We start from the raw sequence: 18,971 nt of genomic DNA on the forward strand, positions 1-18,971 counted from the left end.
TATAAAAATTAATAAATAGCAAATTTAATGACCGATCTGTAGCTAACAGATTTTAACATCATCATAATGCAAATTTCACAGTTTTTGAACTTTTCCAATGAAAATTTTTTTATCTATTTTTAAATTCTGCAATGAAAAAGGAAGGATTAATGAAGTATTTGAATGACTTTATTTACTGGTCTTTAAATAATAAAATTTTGTTATGGTTTCGTAGAATCCGAAAAACCCCATCCATTTCGTCAGTGCAGGTGATAAAGTCGCCAAAACTGACGCTGTTGGCGAAAACTGGAATTCCCTGCTGGTAACCCTTTGCTTATCGCACTCTGTGAGTTGTCGCCAATCGGAGTTGCTTGGAGATTTTTGTGCAAAGAAAGAAATATCTAAATATTAGAACATTTAAGAATTATTTATTAAATAATTGCTGTTTAGATATTGATTTGCTGTCGTAATTTGAAAACATTTTATCCAAAATATCAGCAAAATAACAGATAATCAAGTTTGAAATGTTGCAGAGTTATGAGCTGCCGCCCTTTTGTTTACTTAAATGTGTTTGTTACGATGGAAACTTGTGTTTCTACTGTTATTTATGTAATGTTCAATGCATAACATATTAATTGTGCAAAATACCATTGGATTAAAGAAGTTAACATCATAATAGCCTTTTTTTATTAAGGTTACAAGACAGAAGGTCATTTATAATAATGAATAAATAGACAGAATTGTCGGCGTCTAAATCGTTATGCAATTTGGACATCTCACAAATAGGCAGGGTTCAAAAATATATTTTCAAAAATATCAAAAAAATCCGACATTTTGATATATATCCGATATTTTCAATCAGTGCAAACTTAAGTTATTAAATACTAAGTGCTTCATCAAATCACTGTTTATTTTCTTATGCTATTATAATGCATCAATTCTAAAATTAATATTTCTTTCATTATTGACATTCATAAATATACATTTTGAAAAAAATTCACATACTTCGAATGGCATTTAAGTTTAAATGATATTTACAATCATTTGTAAAATTTGATAATTTAATTTATTTGGAAATAAAATATAGCATAACTGATATATTTCTATTAATTTTAACAGGATTATGTAAGCATTAGATGCTTTACTAATTTATCTTTAGTTAACTATTTTTATGAATTTTATATATTTCATAAATAAAAAATATGCATTAGTCAGTACACATCCATTAGACATTTTTTTTTCTTCTGACCAATTAAAATTGTTACATTACCTAATGTTTTATGAATAAAAATAAAGAAGGAATATAGTATTATTTACATCAATATATATTGATAAATTAATATGTTATATAAATACACTGCATTGCTTTTGATTATTTTTAATAATAATAGAACAACATTAATACAATTAATTCATTTAATATTTATATCGCAAATGTTGTACTTCAAAAAAAAAAATAATTTCAAAAATATCAATATATCATGATATATATCGGCGAACCCTGCATATAAGTTTAAGAAAAATGATTTTGCTTCAAAGATACTGCATAAAAACATATGAAAACACTTTAAAATAATTAAAAATTAATTTTGAGGAGCAAAAAATACCTTTAAAACATATAAATCACCTATTTAGTTCTCAAATAGTGGCGTTGTCCAGATCATAACTTTTGGACATACTTCCAACTTCCTTTTTTCTAAAATAGTTTACAAAATAAATAATATGTCTTTACTTTTGTAATTTGTAGAAAATATTATCAAAAAACTATCCAGTTTGATTTCATACCCTTTTTTTTTTTTTTTTTTTTTGAAATGTATGGAAACAATTTATTTTATTATTATTATTTTTTAATGCTACATTTGCTCAGTTAATATTTTGAATGTCCAAAAAATTGTGCCTTTTAGCAAAGAAAATATTTTTTAAAGGGTATTTGAAGAGCATTTTTTTTCCATAATTTATGTCAATTCTTGTTTCTTACAGTATTATAGTTTAACTCAAAAGTTTTTGAGTTAATTAAAATGAAAGTTATTTGGTGTTAAAGCTTCAAAGTTGAGGTCTGTGTTTGCTCTCACCTTTTGAGAACTGCCCAATACTGTTGAAATTTTTTTTTTTTACACTAAGTTTTTAGCTTCACTATGAAGACCCAGAGTTGAAAATAGTTACTGGTGATTCTAAATAATGAGCTGCCAGTACTGCTGTTAATAAAAAATTCTTATATAAATATATTATTTATGTATCATATTAAGTGTAATATTAATTAGATTCTGAGCGGAGGCTACAAGAAAAACTAATTCGAAAGATCATGAATGCTGTACATATTTTTATTTTAAAACATAATTCTTTTAAACTAATTTAAAAACATCAAATGATTCAATTTGCACTATAAAATCTGTTTTTTTATTCAGTAGATAAATGAAAAAAAAGGGGGAGGTAATGTGTTGGGACATGTAATGAATGCATACAAGTATCCCTCCATTCAGTGAAAAAGCAATTTAAAAAAATTAAAACATAATTAATTTATATAGATGATTTTTTTTAAATGTGTTATATTCTTTAAAATCTTATTTAAAAAAATTTTAAATACAGTGATCTCTCACTTATACGCGACCAAACGGGACAACGAAATTTTCGAGCACAAGTAAAATTCGCGTATAAGTGAAAAACCCAAAAATTAGCTTAAGTGCAAGAAGTTAACTTCAGTTATAGTAAAACTAATAGTATACTACTAATACTAATGAATAAATTTGCACATAACTTCCATTTATACATTGTGATTTAATAAAAAAGCTAAATTTGAAGTTGTACGTTTTGTCATTTTTTATGCACTGTACAGCACGTAAGCGAATTCCCCAAAACCTAAAAAAATGTCGCGTGATCAGTGCTATAGTCTACGAGGATGCAAAAGATTTTCGATAGGCTATGTCAACGCGTACCGCTTGAGCACAATTTTTAGCGGAGCCCGTGAGAAAAACGCGCATAAGTGAAAAACGCATATAACAGAGGTTGCGTATAAGCGAGAGATCACTGTAAATATTTTTTAAACTAACTACCCTGGACCTAAAAACCTAGAAAAACATGTTTTTTTTTTAGAATGACCCAGTAAATTTTTAACATGTAATCTACAAAAACACAATACACACATTTGAGTTTTTGTAGTGTATCAGTTTTTTTTTTTTTTTTTGTATACATAAAATTTAATATCTGTTTAGAATATTTCGTTAAATGACAGCCACCTACCATGCCAGCATTAATTTAAATTTATTTCTGACAGTTTGTTATTCAAATTTGACAAAAATAAATTTTATTAACACCAGTTAATTAAATTAGTTATGTGTTTGTAAAGAAAAGAGCAACTTCCAATAGCTACAGCCTTCATATTGTGACTGCTCAATAATGATAAATTTAAAAGAACAAAAAGCTATTTATTATTTTGCCTGCTCACTTTTTAATTTTCTACTAGATTCTACTCTCAATTATTGCAACTGATAATGGTGGTAATTATTAAAAATTCCAAAAAAAAGTTCCAACCTAATCAAACAGTACTTTAGTTTATACACTAATGTAGTGGTTTAAGTTTTTTTTTTTTTTCTCAGGCAGAAATTCAGTTCAAGATATTAAAAATGTATTGGTTTTCATTGCAAGAAATGATTATTAGTTCAAATGTAAACAAATATTTTTTTTTTCCTCTATATCTTAATGCAAACACCTCGTCTGACTGCAACAGGATTGAATCAGAATTGAACCATTTAAGTGATTGATAAACAAGTCACACTAAGTGATAAATTTCAGTAGTTAACGTAGTTTATTTTTAAAACAAATCAAAAACTCATCCATTGCTTTCTTTTAATTAGGTACTTAAAAAAATAACACAAGCATACTAAAATGTTCAGATTTCTTTTTTTTTTTTTTTTAAATCATTTGCCAATTCAATGTTACAAGTCCTGTTACAATAAACTTCAAAAGACAGCAATGTTTGTTCATTGTAATGTACAAACAGGTCTAAGTATTCATTTTGTTGATGTGGATATTTCGTTGTATTGGTATACTCAACTGCAAGCTTAGTTGACAAGGGAGAAATAAGAAATAAGCTGAGGCCAAGCGAAGGAAATAGTTCCTAGCGCTTTGTCCAATATTCGGGTGAAATTACGCCCTTCACTTTAGAAATTGGTTTAGTTAAGCCCACGCATACGTAACCTTCTTTTTTCATAATTTCTGTCAATTGCGAAATATTTTCAATTTTACCAGCAAAGCACGCTGAGCATTTCATCTATTTGAATCAAACGCGCCAGCCAATAGCAGCTCATTAGACAGGTGGCTATCTCCTCTTATTTGTGAAGTAGGCAGGGTAGGTAAGCGTGATGTTTTATTTGTTAACTCAGTTTTTTTTTTTTTTTTTTTTTTTTTTTTTTGCCGCGTCATGACGTCATTGTCAACTTAAGTTGCAAGCAAGTATAGTTGCTGTAATGAGATTTTATTCTATATTTGTTCACTTATAATTTTTTTAAAAGTGACAATAATATGTATCATAGAGTGTGTAAAATGAAGAGTAAATATACTGATATAAAATAATTCCAGTTATTTTGCAATTGAATTTTATAATTGTGTGCATGCAATTCAATGAATGCTAATAACATGTATCTATAAGGCGAGTAAAATTATAAGTGAACGTTCTTTTTAAAAATTGTCTCCAGTGGCAGAGGAAAAGGGGTTGAAAACCTTGAAGTTTAAAATTAAATTAATGTAATGAATAAAGTCCTTCTCTACTGTTTGAAAGATATTTTTCATAGTCTGTTCAATGTTATGTATATGTATATATAACTACATTAAATTAGAATCAAATTCTGACTTGCTGCTATGTGCATTTTCAAGTGCTATTTTTAGCTTAGACACTCGACAACCTTCTTACTCTGTCTCTAAATGTCTTGGAAAGCTTCCCTAAAGTTCAAAGCCTATTTTAAATCTATAAAAATCAATTATCCTTTTGTGTTTGAGCATTGAAGTAGGATAGAAGCTTTAACATGTTCCTAATTCCTGCAGTAAATTCTAATATATTTTCATTTTAATTTTAACATGACTATAATTTACTTATATGAACGCTACTGCAAGTTTACTTGATTACAGAGAAATAAGCTGAGACAATACAAAGGAAATAACATTTAATTGTATAAGAGACCTTTCTGTTTTGCTTTTTAGCTGAAATTGTAAAGATCCAACATATCTCAGAAGTATAATTCCCTGATTGTGTTAAAATAAGTTGTATATGATGTTTGAAGTTTTAATTATATGCTTTTCCTATTTTGAAACTTTAAAAAAAATTTAGGAATTATTTTCTTATAATAATTTGCAGAAAAAAGAACAGAGTTCTAAAGCTGAAATCTGTCAAACCACTAAAAGCCCCAACTTATTCATTGGCTACAACAACAATTTTAGTCCAAAGAATTTTTGAGAGTTTTTTCCCTGATGAACTGGCCACAGATGCAACTAAAGGGCAAAATGCCCAAAGAAGAAAACGTTGTGGTGTTTGTGAGGTAAGTGTATTTAAATAATCAAAAGGTTTCTGAAATTTTGTCATACTTTGACAAGTTATTTATCAAAAATAAGGCTCTTCAGTCACTTGTTTTCAATTTGTCTGCCTCTTCGTTCTAGAGCTAATGATATTTTACTATGGAGAAATCATTCAAATCAAATAAGGACAGGGGTCTGGCCAGAGGATATTTGGGTCCGTTAACGGACCCTTTACAAAAATCTGATCAACCAAAACGAACCTTTCACAAAATCCCGATCAAACAAAACGGACCTTTCACAAAATCCCAATCAAACAAAACGGACCCTTCACAAAATTCTGATAAATAAGATCGGATCTGTCACAAATTGTTTATTGAAAGAGCAAATCTGAAAGCAAAATAACGCATATTTCTGTGTATAAACTACATATTTCTGTGTATAAACCGATAATTTTTGGAACCTTTTTTTAAGTCAAATTAGAGGGATCAGCTTATACAAAATCGGCTAATTTTGAAAAAAAGAAAAAATCGGCACTCTTGCGATGCTCCTCCTGCAAGCGATAAATAATTGCTACTGCCAAATAAATATAATTGTTGTTTGTTTTATTACAGCTAGCGGTGTTGTTGTAAACTTTTCTGAAAAGGCATTGCTAGGCACTTTTCTCCACTCATGATTTAATAAACAATAATAATATATATCTGCGAAATGAACTTAGACCTGCAAAGGGATAGTAAGGGTGAGGAAAAAAATATGATCGCTTCAGATAGGTTTACCAACTTCAAAACTATCACCACTTAGCGTCTGGCGTTGAACCTTTATAATGAGATTAGAAAATATTCTCATCATTTTGTCGGCTTGTCAATATTTGCGTTTTTACGTTGCGGTGCGATGTTTAATTGTTATTTTGGGAGAAAATTATATGGGTTTTGATTTTTCGATGCTAACAAGGATGATTAACTTTAAGTAAACTCTTTTAATTACCGTTTTTTTTCTTTAGATGTCTACATTTTGAAAAATGCAATCTTTTAACATCTGATATGAGAATCATATTTTGTTCTTTTTTTCAAGCTAACTTCGCTTTATTAGGATTCAAATAAATGAAAAGTCTCTTTATTTCTGTTAGAACTCTCATTTCAAGTTTTTAAAGCAAAATTCCATTTTCTGTTAAGAGTCAAAAATTAAAATGCTGAATCGATGGTTTATTTTATTTTATTATCTTTTTTTTTTTTTGGGTCAACTGTGTAAACAGATATTAATGATATGTTATCATAGGACTCTAAAATGCAATTTTAAAATAATTTTATCAAAAATATTTCTTTTACAAGCCATTTTTATACTTTTGATGCCTTCACTTTGAGAATTGCAATCTCTTTGCATCCGATTTTTCGAATTTTTGATGATTATTACGCTTTGTTAAGAGGCAAACAATTGAAATATCTTTTTATTTTTGTTAAAATCACGGAATTTATAAGTTTGAAATGAAATTCTGTGCTCTTTAAGAGTGTCTTGGGTCAAAAAGTTGAATGCTGAACCCTATTCTGAATTTTGTTTTATTTATTTATATTTTTGTTACAATTATTTTAAATACTGTACAGAAATATATCTAGTATAATTTAACATAATGCAGAATGGTAGATAAATATTGATACTTGAAAGAGCGATGCCCCCCCCCCCCCCCCCCGCCAAATATCAGAAAAAAAAATCCAGAATGATTTTCTCGTCATAGAAGAAGAAAACACTCAACTTTAAGTTTAATTGATGCAGTTTGTGCCATCTGTAATTTGTAAAATTTCGTTTTAACAAAAAAAAAAATTTTTTTTTTTTTTTTGATTTTTCAAACTTAATTCATTTTTCACAAAATTATTTGATTTTTCACAAAAAACGGACCCTGTGAAAAATCCTGGACAGACCCCTGAAGGAATATATTAGTTCTGTAGGACCCAATCTTTTTTTTAACCATAAAGCAAAGGCCCACTGCTCATATTGAATCTCACTGGCCTAAGCTTATGAGAAATTTATTATTTTTTTTTAATGACTAAATCTGTTTTTGTTTCAAGACAGCATTGTAAAACATAAAAAAAAAAGAAAATTACCTACAAAATTGATGTTGATGCTATGGTTTTTATTCATAGCATCGAGCATAATGGACCCCACCCATGATCCAACTTTGCGAGCCTTCATCACAGTATTAAAAGATAAAAATATGAATAACTAAGAATAAATTTTGAAAGGAGTCAATAAGGAAAAGAAAAATTTCTAGATTTGAGTTTGAAAAATGAAGATCAGCTCTAGATCTAATGAAAGAAGGTTAAAAAAAAAAACTGTAGAAAGTTTCTGTAGTTAAAATATTGAAGGGTGCTAATTAACAGGAAACTGCAGTCCTCGGCTGGAATTGACTGAGCTGGCGGTGTATTTCATAACTCGTAACTTGCTGAGGGGAAGTTTTTAAATTTAACCTTTCTTTTTTGCTTTCTTTCTTTCTTTCTTTTTATTTATTTTTTTATTTTATTTTTATCCTTTTTGAATATGTTTTTGAGTTTCATGAAACAAACAGATTTTACAAATAAGTATCAAAGCACTATAGCTTAAATGTGAACATAAGCAGTGATGTATTAAGCAAAATAAATGTGTGAACTAAATTTAAATCATAAGAAGTTTTAAAAATAAAGTAGAGCAGGACAGGACTAGTCTTTTGAGGAAAATATTAGACAAAAAAAAAAGAAATAGTATAGCAATAATAATAAATGTAATTAAGAGAGCTTCAATTAGTAGTTGGAACTATGGTGGTTTTGCATCCTTTTTTGTTGTTTTATCATGTCACACATGTTTCTGTGTTTGAAATATACATTGTTGCTCCAAATGGATGCAAAATTTTAATTTTTGCTGCTGCAAGCTGCTGTAAATTTACTGCTTCAGACTGCTCCAAATTCACAGTTTTACAGCTCCAAACTCGCTATTTTCCTGCTCCCAAGATTGCTCCAAAAGTGAGTTTTGGTCAGCACATCCCTGAGTATACCCTGTGGGAAGACCACTGCTTACTTCAAAACATACTTTTTGTCGTTCCAATTACACTATTTTCGTGCTCCAAGTTTCTACATAACAAACTTTTTGGTGAGCCAAACTGCTCCTAGATCACTATTTTCCTGAGCCAAGCTGCTCCAAAGTCACTATTTTCCTGCACCTGAGATTGCTCCAAATGTGAGTTTCAGCTGGCACATCCCTGTAAATAGTATATGTATCAAAATGTATTCTGATTATTATTTTTGTTTTTATTATTATTTTGTTTATTATTTTATTTATGTATTTCTTTTTTACTGTAGTATCCTGAATCATTTTTAAAACTACTTTTAGACCTGTAAAAAAAATTCAATGTTATCTCTAGGCCTGCCAGCTCCCAGACTGTGGCCAATGTACCTTTTGCCGTGACATGATAAAATTTGGTGGCTCTGGTAGAAGTAAACAAGCTTGTCGTCAAAGACGGTATGCTTTAATTACTCTTTTGTTTTACAGTAAAACCTCCCGTAATGGACACCTCTATTTAAGGGACATTTTTTCTGGTCCAGTCCCTTTGCATAGGGACCTCCATGTATTTGCCTCTAATTAAGGGACACTCTGTTTAAGGGACAGTCACAGAGAAAAAAATTACAAAAAAACTTATGTACAAATGCATAAGAAAGAGTGAATTTACTGGAATTTAAATTTCACTTTTCCTCTAAAAGTTAGTTGAGGAGAGTAAAGAAACAAGTATATATTGTCAAAGTCTTGCTGAAAGTATTATGTTCGATTTGTCCATCAAGATATTTATTCAAGTAGGCTCAAGGCCAAAGGAGAGAACACAAAGAGACTAGCTTTTTACATAATAAATGAAGTGAGAACATTAATTGTAGTTCACAATATCTTGCATTGTAAGTTACGTGTCATGAATCAAATTCATGTAGCGAATTACTTCAAAATAATTGCTTTATGCTGCAAAATTTTGGACTTACCAAATTATTGATTCAATTATGATTAATAAAATAGTAAAAACTTTAAAAAATTATTAAGTGTGAATTTTATTTAGTTGTGTATGAAAAATGTATAGTATTTAATCTTAATCGTTTATAGTCTAAGTGCATAAAAAAAATTACATTGAGTTAACACATTGCATGCATCAACTAAAATACCTCCGAAGAAGAGACACCTCCATTTAAGGGATGAAATGTCTGGTTCCATTAGTGTCCCTTATTGAGAGTTTCTATTGTATTTAACAAGAATTCTGCTGTAGGAAAGTAAATGCAGTATCTGAAATTTTTTTAATTTTTTTACTTTTTTTTTTGCGTTTTGTCATCTATTGTACTTAAGTTATACTATATAAGCTTTTTTTTTTTTTGTTGTAATTTAGCTTTGCTATACAAGCTTGCTTTTTTTGTTACTGAAAATAGTGCGAGAAAAACGTCATTCCAACATTTTCTGCTTGCATGAAATTCAAAACGTGTTTCTTCATATATCTCGAAAACTCCTTTTTGCAAATACTATGTTTTACTTTCACACGGCAGTATAGTTTTTTTCATTTTAAAAGCACTCCTGTCTGTCTTACAATCTGTTGAGCCAGAATACTTAAAATAATTGATCCGTTTTGGATTTTTGTATTTGTTTTGAAAAGCTTTGAACTTACAAAGACTTTACTGATATCACATTGCCAATGGTTTATCAGAACTTTTATCATGGTTTCATAAATGGATGAACCAATATCAAACTAAAAAATAAGAAAATTTACATTATAACTGAATAAATGTGAACAAATGAATGGCACGTTGATACTATTTTAAACTTAATTAAAGGCAACGTGTTTTCTTGTGTCCTAATCACTGTGGAAACTTTGATTTCAAGATTTCATTTAGCATGTATTTATTTTTTTAATTGTATTTTTTATTTATTTGTTTTAGCATTTTGTTATTATCATTTAATTGATTGTTTATTATTTAGATGTCCTAACTTACAAATACAAGAGGCTGATGAAGATGATATTTTGTTGGATAACTTGGAGGATGAAATGGATAATGTAAAGCATTTTCTGCATTAAATTTTTGTTTTAACTTTCCTTATCAATTATTTTCAGGTTTATGACAGTCACATTATTTTTGTTATTTTTGCCTTATTGTTCAATTTCTAATACTTAAATTTAACTATCATCAAAAAAAAAAAAAATCCAGGGATGCCAAATTTTCTTTGTTTGGCAGTTAATTTTATTCAAAGGGGTCTTGATTCAGCAAATCTTGTCTGTTGATTCCGCAAATTTGTGGACATAGTTGCAATTTTTAAATGCTCAAATGTACTTTTCATTAGCTGTATTTTGTGTGCATGCCCCTAGTTTATCATTTAGAAACATTTGGAGTTCCATTCAGCAAATTGAGAATTTCTGTTCTCGCAAAAAAAAATTTGTTTGGTGTGCCGCTGATCTTTTAAACTCTGCAACATTTACAGGTTAAATGTTAAACAAAATTTCCACTGCATGGTGGCACTGTTTCAGCAAAGATCAGTGAAATTTCATGTTTATTCAGTTTATTTAGCGGTTACAATAACAGGGTTCGTACGCTCCAAGAATTCCGGGAAAACCGGGAATTGTCAGGGAAAATGACACTGTCAAAAATGTCAGGGAAAAGTCAGGGAGTTTTCAAATTTTGTCCTCCAAAAATTTTTTTTCCATTTTTTTTCCCAAGGAGTTAACTACCATGAGATCTAGTCTTCGTTTTTATTGTGATTTCACGAAAAAAATTGTAAATTTTTATCTAAACCAACGTTTGCTCTTAAAAACTGCGATCGAGAAATGAACGTTTTTTTTTTTTTTCACAACGAAAAATGCGCCTAAAGATCGAAGATTTTCTTACATGGAGTCAGTGAGGGGAACGCATTTCTTTCTACTGCCTAAAGTTTTAGATGGGTTGCCACTACATTCTATTCTGTTCAGGGTTCGTACGCTCCGGGAAAACTTGGAATTATCATGGAAAATGACATAGTCAAAAATGTCAGGGAATTTTCCAAATGTGTCCCCAAAATTTTTCTTTTCCCAATTTTTTCCCAGGGAATTTGGTTTTATGAGATCTAATCTTCATTTTTATCGATGTATTTAAAAAAAATTGTAACAATTTTAAAGCAATGAAAAAAGTGGCGACCCAAAAAATCTTCAGCAGCCGCCATTTTTGGCTCTCAGTAGTTCCCAAGGGAAAAAAAATCAGGTGAACAGCAATTATGTACAAACTCAAAAGGAGAGAAGATAATTTACTGCTTCGGAAGCACAACCTGTAGATGGGAAGATCGATCGGGGAAAATAGTTTTTTTTTTTTTTGATCGGAAAATCATTTTAGCTACTTGTGAAACGCAGTCGCCATCTTTGGTCATTCACAAGATGGATGTAGATACGATCCTAAAAAGCCTAAGTTGCTAAAAACAAAGCAGAATTGGATGTTTTCTTTAATTGAAAACTGATGAAAATAACAAAAAATGGTCTACAAATAGTTTTTCTATTGTTATTTAAAATAATTTTCTTGAGAAATAAAAAATTTTGTTCTTAAAACTTAATCTTATCCTCACTGCCTCGGACGCAAATGTGATAAAAACTTTTCAATGAATTGTAGTTTCATGAAGATTAATTATTTTTTAATTGTCTTCATGCGACAAATTAAAAAAGTTATTTCTTATTTTATGGCATAACCGCCATATTTGGTCATTCCCAAGATGGAAGTACACAAGACTTTTTAAAAGTGCCTAAGTTCCCGAAAACGGCATTGGATGTTAATTGCAATGCAAACTATTGAAAACAACACAAATTGTGCCTTTTTTTCCGGATAATTTGTAATTATTTTCTGGAAAAATGCAAAATTTAATCTTTATAACATTTTTTTGTTTTAATTGATTTAGACTCTTATGTGCTAAATACTGACTATTTTGCTTTTATTGTATCCTTTTAAGGATTATTAATTATTTATTACTACTTTTATACTACAAATCCAAAAATCTACATATTATTTTAAATTTTTCACTTTGTCGCCATATTTGATCGTTTGCACAATGGAAATAGACTTAAACTTCCAGAAACAAAATTGGATGTTTATATCAATGAGTAACATTGAAAATAACATTAAAATGTGCAAAAAGTTGTGAATTTTTGAAAATTAACTAATACTTTCTGGAAAAGAAAATTTGAAATTTTAATGTAAGCGTCCTTTAATATGTGAAAAAAAAAGATTATTGGCATTGGCCTATGATCGGCGGATGTTGATTTTTGTTACTATGCATTACATGGTATGCCAATTGATGCAACAAGTTAACCATATTTATACTAAAATTTAGCTTTGCATTTTGCTCAATATGTTTTGTGTAACCTACTTATAAGAAAATAAAAAGTATTGTAAACCAAAAGCGGATGCTAAAAGGTTGCTGCAGGACTACAGCAAAACCCTATAATATTACGCGTGACATCAAAAAAACCCTAAAATAAGTTGAAAGTACTCTGTTTTCAACAAATAGTAAACAAAATAAAACAATTTTGAACAAAATGTTTAAAAAAAAACTTAAAATTTTGACAGAAAAAACAAAGGAAAAAAATCTAAGTTTTTTTTTTTTTTTTTTTTTTTAAATCTAAGGGGAGAAGTTTCAGTTCTTCTGCATTGCTACTTTAAACAATTTTAATTATTTTGAAAATATTACTATTTAAACTTAAATTTTTAATGAAGCGAGTAACCTGGAATTTTCTAAAAAACAACCTGGAAAAGTCAGGGAACTTTTTTTAACCAAAAGTGTATGAACCCTGAATAAAATCATTAATGTATAGCTTGTTTTATGAAATGTAAATTTTTCCCAAAAAAGTCTTTAGTTGACAAGTAATGTGTAATTTTAAATTTCATTGAAATTTTTAACATCTCTTAAGTATTTTTAGAACTTATTTTTCACTCTCCAATTTTTACATAGTTCTGGTTATTGAATTAAACGATACTGACTGAAAGGAATATAGCTAAAACCGTATGGATCTGAACAGTTGTTGAATGAGTGTAAAAAGGTCCTTTACTTTATTGCTTGCCATATATGTAGACCTCACAATCATAACAGAATTGTAATGTATTACGCATAACATGTTCAGCCATGCAATACAGGTTCTGTTTGCATAATCAAGCCAACCAGTTATTAGGACCAAAATGATCCCCTTCTGATGTGGTCTGATTAACCACAATCGACTTTAGTTTCAAATCCAAGATAATTTTATTTGACAAGTAGCTAATAAATTAAATACCTGTAAAAACTTCCTAATTTCTGAAATAGTAAACAGGGGTCTGGCCAGAGGATATTTGGGTCCGTTAACGGACCCTTCACAAAAATCCGATCAACCAAAACGGACCTTTCACAAAATCCCGATCAAACAAAACGGACCTTTCACAAAATCCCGATCAAACAAAACGGACCCTTCACAAAATTCTGATAAACAAGATCTGATCTTTCACAAATTGTTTATTGAAAGAACAAATCTGAAAGCAAAATAACGCATATTTCTGGTTATAAACCGATAATTTTTGGATTTTTTTACAAGTCAAATTAGAGGGAACAGCTTATACAAAATCGGCTAATTTTGAAAAAAAAAAAAAGAAAGAAAATCGGCACTCTTGCGATGTTCCTGCAAGTGATAAATAATTGCTACAGCCAAATAAATATAATGGTTGTTTGTTTTATCACACCTAATTAGCAGCGGTGTTGCTGTAAACTTTTCTGAAAAGGCATTGGTAAGCACTTTTCTCCACTCATGATTTAATAAACAATAATAATATATATCTGCGAAATGAACTTAGAACTGCAAAGTGATAGTAAGGGTGGGGGGAAAATATGATCGCTTCAGATAGGGTTACCAACTTTAAAATTATCACCACTTAGCATATGGCATTGAACCTTTATAATGACTTGATTAGAAAATATTCTCATCATTTTACCAGATAGTCAATATTTGCGTTTTTACGGTGTGGTGCGATGTTTAATTGTTGTTTTGGGAGAAAATTATATGGGTTTTGATTTTTCGATACTAACACAAGGATGATTAACTTTAAATAAACTCTTTTAATTACCGTTTTTTTTTCTTTAGATGTCTACATTTTGAAAAATGCAATCTTTTAACATCCGATATGAGAATCATATTTTGTTCTTTTTTCAAGCTAACTTCGCTTTATTAGGATGCAAATAAATGAAAAGTCTCTTTATTTCTGTTAGAACTCTCATTTCAAGTTTTTAAAGCAAAATTCCATTTTCTGTTATGAGTCAAAAATTAAAATGCTGAATAGATGGTTTATTTTATTTATTTATGTATTTTTTTTTTTTGGCGTCAACTGTGTCCACAGATATTAATGAAATGTTTATCATAGGACTCTAAAATGCAATTTTAAAATAATTTTATCAAAAATATTTCTTTTACAAGCCGTTTTTATACTTTTGATGCTTTCACTTTGAGAATTGCGATCTCTTTGCATCCGCTATGGGAATCCGATTTTTCGAATTTTTGATGATATTTACGTTTTGTTAAGAGGTAAACAATTAAAACATGTTTTTATTTTTGTTAAAATCACGGAAATTATAAGTTTTAAACGAAATTCTGTGCTTTTTAAGAGTGTCTTGGGTCAAAAAGTTAAATGCTGAACCCCCCTATTCTGAATTTTATTTTATTTGTTTTTTTGTTACAATTATTTTAAATACTGTACAGAAATATTTCTAGTATAATATACTTCTGTACAGTATTTAAAGTAATTGTAACAAAAAAATGGTAGATAAATATTGATACTTGAGAGAGCGATGCCCCCCCCCCCCCCCGCCAAATGTCAGAAAAACACTCCAGAATGATTTTCTCGAAATAGAAGAGGAAAACACTCAACTTTAAGTTTAATTGATGCAGTTTGTGCCATCTCTAAATTCCAAAATTTCGTTTTAACAAAAAAAAAAAATTTTTGCGAAAATTTTTCATTTTTTACAAAATTAATTCATTTTTCACAAAATTATTTGATTTTTCACAAAAAACGGACCCTGTGAAAAATCCTGGACAGACCCCTGGTAAAATTAGCAGTAAAGAGCTGTGCTCTCTGAGCTGTGAAAGAAAAAACAAGTTCTTGCATAGTTAAGTTAAATATTTCAGAAGGCTACAACTTGTGCTAATAACCTCATTTTCTCCTAAACCCTGTTGTTATTTTTGCGTATGTGTTTTAAAGCCAAGATTGTAAACAATGCACAATGTGTACTAAGCTAAACAATATATACTAAGCTACAATCTATACAATGCTAAATTTGTTGTAGTAAAATTTAAAGAAAAAACTTTTGCAACTTAACATTCTTGTTAAGAAAAATAAAGATGAATGAGATCTATTTTGCATTTTAATAATGTACTGCCTTAAAATTTTAGTTCATGGCAAACATGTATTTTTTAAACATGTTGTAAATTTTCTGATTTTTCCCTTTTTTGCCTGTAGCATCCCTGTATTACCCATTTCATTATAAATTAACTATTTTCCAAACTAAATTTTAAAGCTATATTATTAGCATGAATTAACTAAACTAGTGTCCAGAAATGTTTGAAAAATCAATTAAAGTAATAAAATTGTTCAGCTTATTGAAATATTTTGTGGACTGAGCTGGAACCAAAATTATTTCTTGATGTAAACTCTTAAATTCCATTGTATTTTATTTTGAATTCTTAGTACTTTTATTTTGCAGAAAGCGCTGGCTTTTAAAAAGAGTTCAAGAGAAGCATCTTCAAAACATAAAAAGGCAAGTATCTATTATTTTCTAAAAGTATAATAAGTATTTTCAATTACCCCAAGAAAGCTCTAAATGTCGCAAGTCCTGTCCTTTTTTTAGTCAGTACATCCTTTCTTCCTGCTATGTGATTTTGTTTAGAGGGTTTTTATCCTTGTTTAAAAACTCATCTATTCCCTTTCCTTAACATTTTTAAGTATTTTGGGAAGGGGAAAAAGTAAAATAATTCTCTATTTAAAGGGTTTTTTTTCACTCAAAACTTAGTAAGGGTTTTCAAATAATGCTTTCCTTTTTTTAAAAATTATTTTGAAAGATTATTTCTTATTCCCCGAGAAACTATTATTACACTAGAAAGCAAAGAAGGCTGGATTTTTTATGGTTGTACAAAAAGTGCTGTAAATTTTGCAGTTTTAATGATTACTTTTGTACTAGTACTGATTCATTGAGAAATGCAAAGATGTTTGGCCAAACAACATTTGAACAATTAAACATTTCTTGTTTTATTCTCCCTTTCTTCTTTTAAATTTATTTAAGAATGAACTAAATTCTAATTGCATTATTTATGGATTGCATTTTCAAAAATATTTCTGGATTTTTTTGAGCAATCACGATTGCTTATTGCATTTATTGGACTGTTTTGATGTGCTATCATTTTATTTTGCCGCAAGCACCTTCTGCAGCATCACCATCGACAAACTCCTCATGATGCTGCTCCTATAGCGAAAACCGTCTTCAGGTTGCATCCATATCTTACACACACGCGCATACATACATGCACAAACAAATACACACACGCACACACATACACACATGCATACATACAGACACCTACACATTCACACGCAAACGCATACACACAGATGCCTACACACAAACATATACACACAACTACCCACATGTTCATGCATGCACACAGACACAAACACACATACCCTACACACACAAGCACACATGCCTACATACACACACACACTCATGATTGCGAAAAACATAATTTGAGTTCAAAATGTCAAAATTCAATTTTTTTTTTTTTTTTTTTTTTTTTTTTTAATGCTATTTTTTAGTGGGGAAACTTGAGTTTGACTAAAATAATTAGGCTATACTTGAAACATTTATGTTTTAATTCTTTCGAAAGCTGTAGTTTATGGAGGAAAAAAGAGGGATTTTGTGTGTTTATACTTTTTAAATCCTAAATTATTATCCTTGATGAAAAGCCACTTTACCACATGTTGTTTCCTATGTATGCTGCTTTCTTTTGAGCACCTTTATTTAAAATTTCACCTTTAATATTGAATAAAGATTGCTTGCATATTTAGTCTAAATTAAATTAGCTAAACGACACCAAGAACCATGGCAGATCCATTCTCCCCATAAGGCTTGTAAAAGATTTGACTTGTAAACAAAAAGGTTTGTAAACGAATTCGATTTCAAACCAGGCCTTTCCAAGGGCTAGGACCCTAGTTTCCAACAAGGCTGACATGGTCTCTTGCCAGTCCTGATTATTTTGTGTTACTGAGCAATTATTCTCTTGCATGCATTGCTTTTATACTAGAATATTTACTTTCCTGAACATTGTTATTTTATTTTAGAATCACATTGTATTTTCTGGATCACCTTTGAATGGAACTGAAGAAAAATATACTTATTATCCGAAGGCATGCATTAATGAAATAGAAGTAAGATTTGTTCTTTTTTGCATGATAAAATTTAAATGAAGTGTTATGAACCATGTATTACTCTTTCATAAAAATGAAACTGTTTCAATGTTTTAAATTTATTTTATTTATTTATTTTTTATTATTTATTTTATTTATTTATTTATTTATTTATTTTCCACAATCAGGTGAAAATAAATAGCTAGAGAACAATATTCACTGCTCTCAGTGTTGATTTTTTGCGTCTGTGTATATTTTGAAAACATAATTTAAAAATATAATTTGTCAGAAGGTTTGCAAAACTCAACTATTCCTCTCATTTTGTTCTCGTGCACTCCATAAAGCATTCAAGGTTGAGATCCAAATACAAAGTAGTAGAACAGACAAATCTAAATTTTAAATTAATGACTGCAAAGCATCCGAATGTGTCATGATTTGTGATAACTTTCTCCTAGTAGCAGATAGTTAAGATTTCAATCCTCAAGTACCATATGTTATCCTGTTTTCTCAAAAACAAATACAGTCAGACCTCGATATATGGTCACTCGCTTATAAGGTCACCCCGCATATAAGGTCACTTTTCTGAAATCCCAGCTAGCTGAATAGGAATTCTACGTTATGTATTATCGGATATATGATCAGGTCATAATACATTAATCGCTTATAAGGTCACTTTTGTCTGATTTCTTTAAATGATTTCATTGCCTAATAGATTCACTTCCAAAAATTTTCCGCGATATATGATCCTTAAAAGTGAAAAGTCTTTTTTCCTATTGACGTAGTAAATTAACACTAGAAAGTGAGTATTATGACAGTGATACTAAAATATGAACCAAGTAACGTCGGTACTCAGCATGTACATATCGCATTTTTTTACCAGTCATTAGAAGCCGAAGAAAATTTTCAGAAGATACTTAGAAACCATTGTGCTTAAATTAAAGAAAAAACGCGTCAGTCCTATATTAATGTAATTTTAAGTAAGGTAAGTTGCACATCAGTTCTTTGCTTGGGCATATTTGAATGCAGTTTTATTCAAAATGGAAGTTTTTAAAAAAGCATTTCAAAATTTCTTAT

The 18,971-nt window shown here is 29.4% G+C and overlaps 1 protein-coding gene across 1 annotated transcript in view; it reads left to right on the forward strand.

The window, feature by feature from the left end:
- LOC129234173 (DNA (cytosine-5)-methyltransferase PliMCI-like) overlaps positions 1 to 18,971 on the forward strand; it is an 84,752-nt gene that overhangs the window by 31,065 nt on the left and 34,716 nt on the right. The window contains exons 10-14 of the mRNA XM_054868088.1: positions 5,327 to 5,507; positions 8,867 to 8,964; positions 10,450 to 10,525; positions 16,201 to 16,254; positions 17,832 to 17,918. Of these exons, the coding sequence (XP_054724063.1) occupies positions 5,327 to 5,507; positions 8,867 to 8,964; positions 10,450 to 10,525; positions 16,201 to 16,254; positions 17,832 to 17,918 (496 nt within the window). The remainder of the gene's footprint in view (positions 1 to 5,326; positions 5,508 to 8,866; positions 8,965 to 10,449; positions 10,526 to 16,200; positions 16,255 to 17,831; positions 17,919 to 18,971) is intronic.

Source organism: Uloborus diversus, chromosome 1, assembly GCF_026930045.1.
Source record: "Uloborus diversus isolate 005 chromosome 1, Udiv.v.3.1, whole genome shotgun sequence".
NCBI classification, from domain to species: Eukaryota; Metazoa; Arthropoda; class Arachnida; order Araneae; family Uloboridae; genus Uloborus; species Uloborus diversus.